Genomic DNA, 3716 nt, shown 5'->3' on the forward strand with positions numbered 1-3716 from the left:
GGTGGCTTTGGAAGCATCGGAGCTTTGCTAGCGCTGGAAAAGGTGATGGCTCTGGGGATCCAGAGGCAGCCGTCCCTCCTCCTCCCTTCCCTGGGGGAGGTGTGAGAGCTGAATCACCCTGGGATGGCTCACTGCAAACACGGCACCACCACTGCAACGAAGTGGATTTACTGCCTCCGAATCGTGGGGTTTTTAGGAATTTTGTGCCTATTTTCCAAGCGTTTATTATTTTAAGACGCGTACTTTTCTATTTTTGCTGCGAATGGAGATGGGCTGTGAACTCCTGCTGACGCAGGCAGGGAGCAGGAGCAGTGTGGGGCCAGCACAAAGCCCTGTTCCAGTGGATGAGCAGCTCCTTCCCGTGCCAGCGTTGGGTACAGCGCTGCTCAGGTGCCTTTTGAGAGCAAATAAAGGTGTGACCAAGGTGAGCCGAGTCAGCTGGAGGCTCCTTATGGCCCAGAACACCAATTAAGTGGCACCAGCAGGGGGTTGTAGAGGTGACAAACCCTTTGATGTCACCTTACCTCCATCACATCCAGGATGGAACACATCCAAGTCATTTTTTGTCTGGCTTTTTCCTGAGCAGCTCTCTGAGACCCCCGTGGGTGAGTCTGATCCCTGTGATCCACGAGGCTGCTGCCACAACCCCTCTGAACCCCCCTGGTCTGCAGCTCCCCTGTGTTGGTTTGGCTTTTTCCAGCCTATTTATTCCTCCTGTGCCCAGAGAGTCCCCCTAAGACATCATTAAGCCCCACGATGAGACCAATTTAGGAGCCAGAGAGAGAAATTGACTTTAAACATTTTATTAAGGCTTAAATGTCTATCAGCCAGCCAGGAGCTGGGCCGGTCACACGACATCAACCAAGAGGGTGGGATGGGATGGCTTTTCTACAAGATTCTGGATGAGCAGGGTGAGATCACTGCCAGCTCCTCACTCCTCAACCACGGCCTCTCGCTGTCGATTCCAGGACGAGGGACACGCTCCCAGCAGGACGAGGGGAGGGTGAGGTGGGCAAGGGGAGGAAGTGAGAGGGGACTTTGTGTGTGTTGTCACTCACAAGGACTTTACCTGCTCCACAACCGGGTGGCTGCTGGTCAAACGTGGCGTGAACTCGCGGGGAAGCTGAGCTGGTCCGAAAGGCACCTGTGCTAAACCTCTGAGCCCCGGGGCGGTGCTGGAGACCAGTCCTGGATAAATACATATTCCTTGATAAAGAAGCTATGGCTTTTGTCATCCTCAGGCTCCGGGCCGCTCTCTAACCCCCCACCCCCCCTGCTCTGTAAGCACAAGACTGAGTCCTCTCCGCTCTCTGGCTCTCCTCCCGGCGGCTTGGCAGCTCCTCCGGCGGATCCGTGCGGACACGGGGCACAGCAGCAGCTCCTCCTCGTCCTCCCGGCAGCCTGGGGGGGTCAGAAGTGAACCCTCCTGACGTCGTGCGTGGCCGCCGCCCTCTTGCAGCTCCCGCAGTGGATGGGCGAGGCCGGAGCCTTCTGGCGCTCGGCCAGGCAGGGCCGGCACACGAGGTGCCCGCAGGGGAGCTGGTACACGGGCTCCGCCTTGAAGTAGCAGGAGAAGGATTTGCCACAGGAAGCACATCCCTGAGTCTGGCTGCTCCTGCCGTGCTCTGCAAATCCAGAATCACAAAATCAAACGAGCTGGAAAAAACTTCAGGGATCATCTAGTCCAGCCTGTGACTCGACACCACCACGTCCAGTCTTTCCTGGGGACTCCACCACCTCCCTGGGGCAGCCCCTTCCAGTGTCTGATCACCCTTTCTGTGAAGAAATCCCTCCTCATGTCCAGCCTAAACCTCCCCTGGCAGAGCTTGAGAGTATAAAACAAGGCAACAGAAGTGGATTAGGCAGGCAGTGTGAGAAGTCCAGGCTGGGCCACCCCTTCAGCGCCAGTCCTGCCCACAAGCTGAGGGCCCCGGGTCCTGCAGACTTCGGCTGTGACTCAGGACTGTGCCAGTTTCCTGCCATTACCATAAGGAAAGGGAATGGTCCAGCTCCCAGGGCAGGGTGTGCTCAGAAAGGGATGGATCACATCAGCACTTGCACGTCAGGCTTTTAATTGAGGACAGATGACTGTAAAAAAGGGCTTTTCACTTTTACTGAGACTAAATCACTCTCCCTCCCGCTCTCCCAGCCAGATTAAAAGCAGCGATTCCCAAGTGGAACAGTTGAGGTGTCACTTTGCATTCCTGTCACACACAGCCCATCGAGGGCTGCTCAGCTCTCAAACAGCAGCAGTTTCAGAGGGGACAGGAAAAAGCTTCAGAGCTGAATGCCACTGAAACAGCAAAAGCTGTTTGGGCAGGGCGAGAGAGGGAGAAACAGACACAGACAGACAGACGGACACAGCCCTTCCTCGGGGTCGCCCGGTCCCTCTGAAGCCCCTCTCATCCATGAGTAGGCAGAGCCTCACCCAGGGGGAGAGAAGCCAGGACGTGTGGAGGGACACTGAAGGTTCAATGCTTCCCTGCCCCTCAAAGGGGAAATTTTGGGAATGCAAACACAGCCGGATGAGGGGCTGGGCAGCAGGTGGGGTGAAAACAGCGAGGGCTTGGCAGCCTGGGTTGTGTACACCCAGTTCTGATGGGATTCTGGGCACACACACGGTTGGCTGGCCTGGGATGTTGCTGCTGTGAGCTGTTCCTGTTCAGGGTCAGATATCACGTGGCATTTCAAAGAATCATGGAATGGTTTGGGGTTGGAAGGGATCATAAAGCCCATCCCATCCCACCCCCTGCCATGGCAGGGACACCTTCCACTATCCCAGGTTGCTCCAAGCTCCGTCCAACCTGGCCTTGGACACTTCCAGGGATCCAGGGGCAGCCACAGCTTCTCTGGGCACCCATGTGGCAGCTCCCCAGCTTGCTCCACACAGCTCACAAGCAACACTGAGCCACTCAGCCCAAATTGCAGAGCTCTGGGAACAGTCTGAACTAACCTGGAGCAGGCTGAGCACCGTGGCCAAGCACAACACATCCCAGATCATCCTTGGGCAGCACAGAGGTGACAGCCAAGAACACGGGAAAATCACAGGATTGCTGCCACAGCCTGCTCTGCCCATGGGCATGGACAGCATCCCACACCTTCTGGGGTGTCAGCAAGGTCTAACCTGCCTCACTGGGAGCATAAACCATCAAAACTGCTGAGAGAGGCAAGGATTGTCAAGTGAAGCTTGCTGGGAGACAACGGAGTATTTTATATGGAATATATAAACCTTTGGGGTGTGAACAATGGTCCCTGTTAACCCAGCCCCAGCTCTCCTGCAGCTCCCAAAGGTGATCCAGAGGCACCTGTTACTCACCAAGGACTGTGCCCACGCTCCAGGAACTGCTGCAGCCGCCCTCTCCTGGAGCCTGCTGCTGGCTCTTCATCAGCTTGGCCGTGAAGGAGGGCATGGAGCTGAGAGCCGAGGTCAGGGCAGTGTCCAGGCTCTCCGACAGCTTCTGCTCGTGGGACACCAGGTCTGCAAAGGGAAACACAGACCAGGTCTGCAAAGGGAAACACAGACACCAGGTCTGCAAAGGGAAACACAGACCAGCTCTGCAGAGGGAAATAGAGACAGGTCTGCAAAGGGAAACACAGACCAGGTCTGCAAAGGGAAATAGAGACAGGTCTGCAGAGGGAAATAGAGACAGGTCTGCAGAGGGAAATAGAGACAGGTCTGCAAAGGGAAATAGAGACAGGTCTGCAAAGGGAAATAG

General features: G+C 56.1%; 1 protein-coding gene across 2 annotated transcripts in view; it reads right to left on the minus strand.

Moving 5' to 3' along the window:
* Window positions 1-787: 787 nt before the first annotated feature.
* UBOX5 (U-box domain containing 5) overlaps window positions 788-3716 on the minus strand; it is a 16547-nt gene continuing 13618 nt past the window's right edge. Inside the window, exons 5-7 of one of the 2 annotated variants that reach the window (XR_006020512.1) lie at window positions 3317-3478; window positions 1294-1625; window positions 788-1188 (exon numbers count right to left, since the gene is read on the minus strand). Coding sequence is in view for 1 of the 2 variants with exons in the window: in XM_042053324.1 (XP_041909258.1) it covers window positions 1411-1625; window positions 3317-3478 (377 nt within the window). In the remaining variant the exon portion in view is untranslated. Of the gene's footprint in view, window positions 1626-3316; window positions 3479-3716 lie in introns of both variants that reach the window. The other variant, XM_042053324.1, reaches the window with a different exon arrangement.

This window comes from Corvus kubaryi, unplaced genomic scaffold (genome assembly GCF_017639235.1).
Source record: "Corvus kubaryi isolate FWS band 111438036 unplaced genomic scaffold, C.kubaryi_AGA036_p1.0 split1-131, whole genome shotgun sequence".
NCBI classification, from domain to species: domain Eukaryota; kingdom Metazoa; phylum Chordata; class Aves; order Passeriformes; family Corvidae; genus Corvus; species Corvus kubaryi.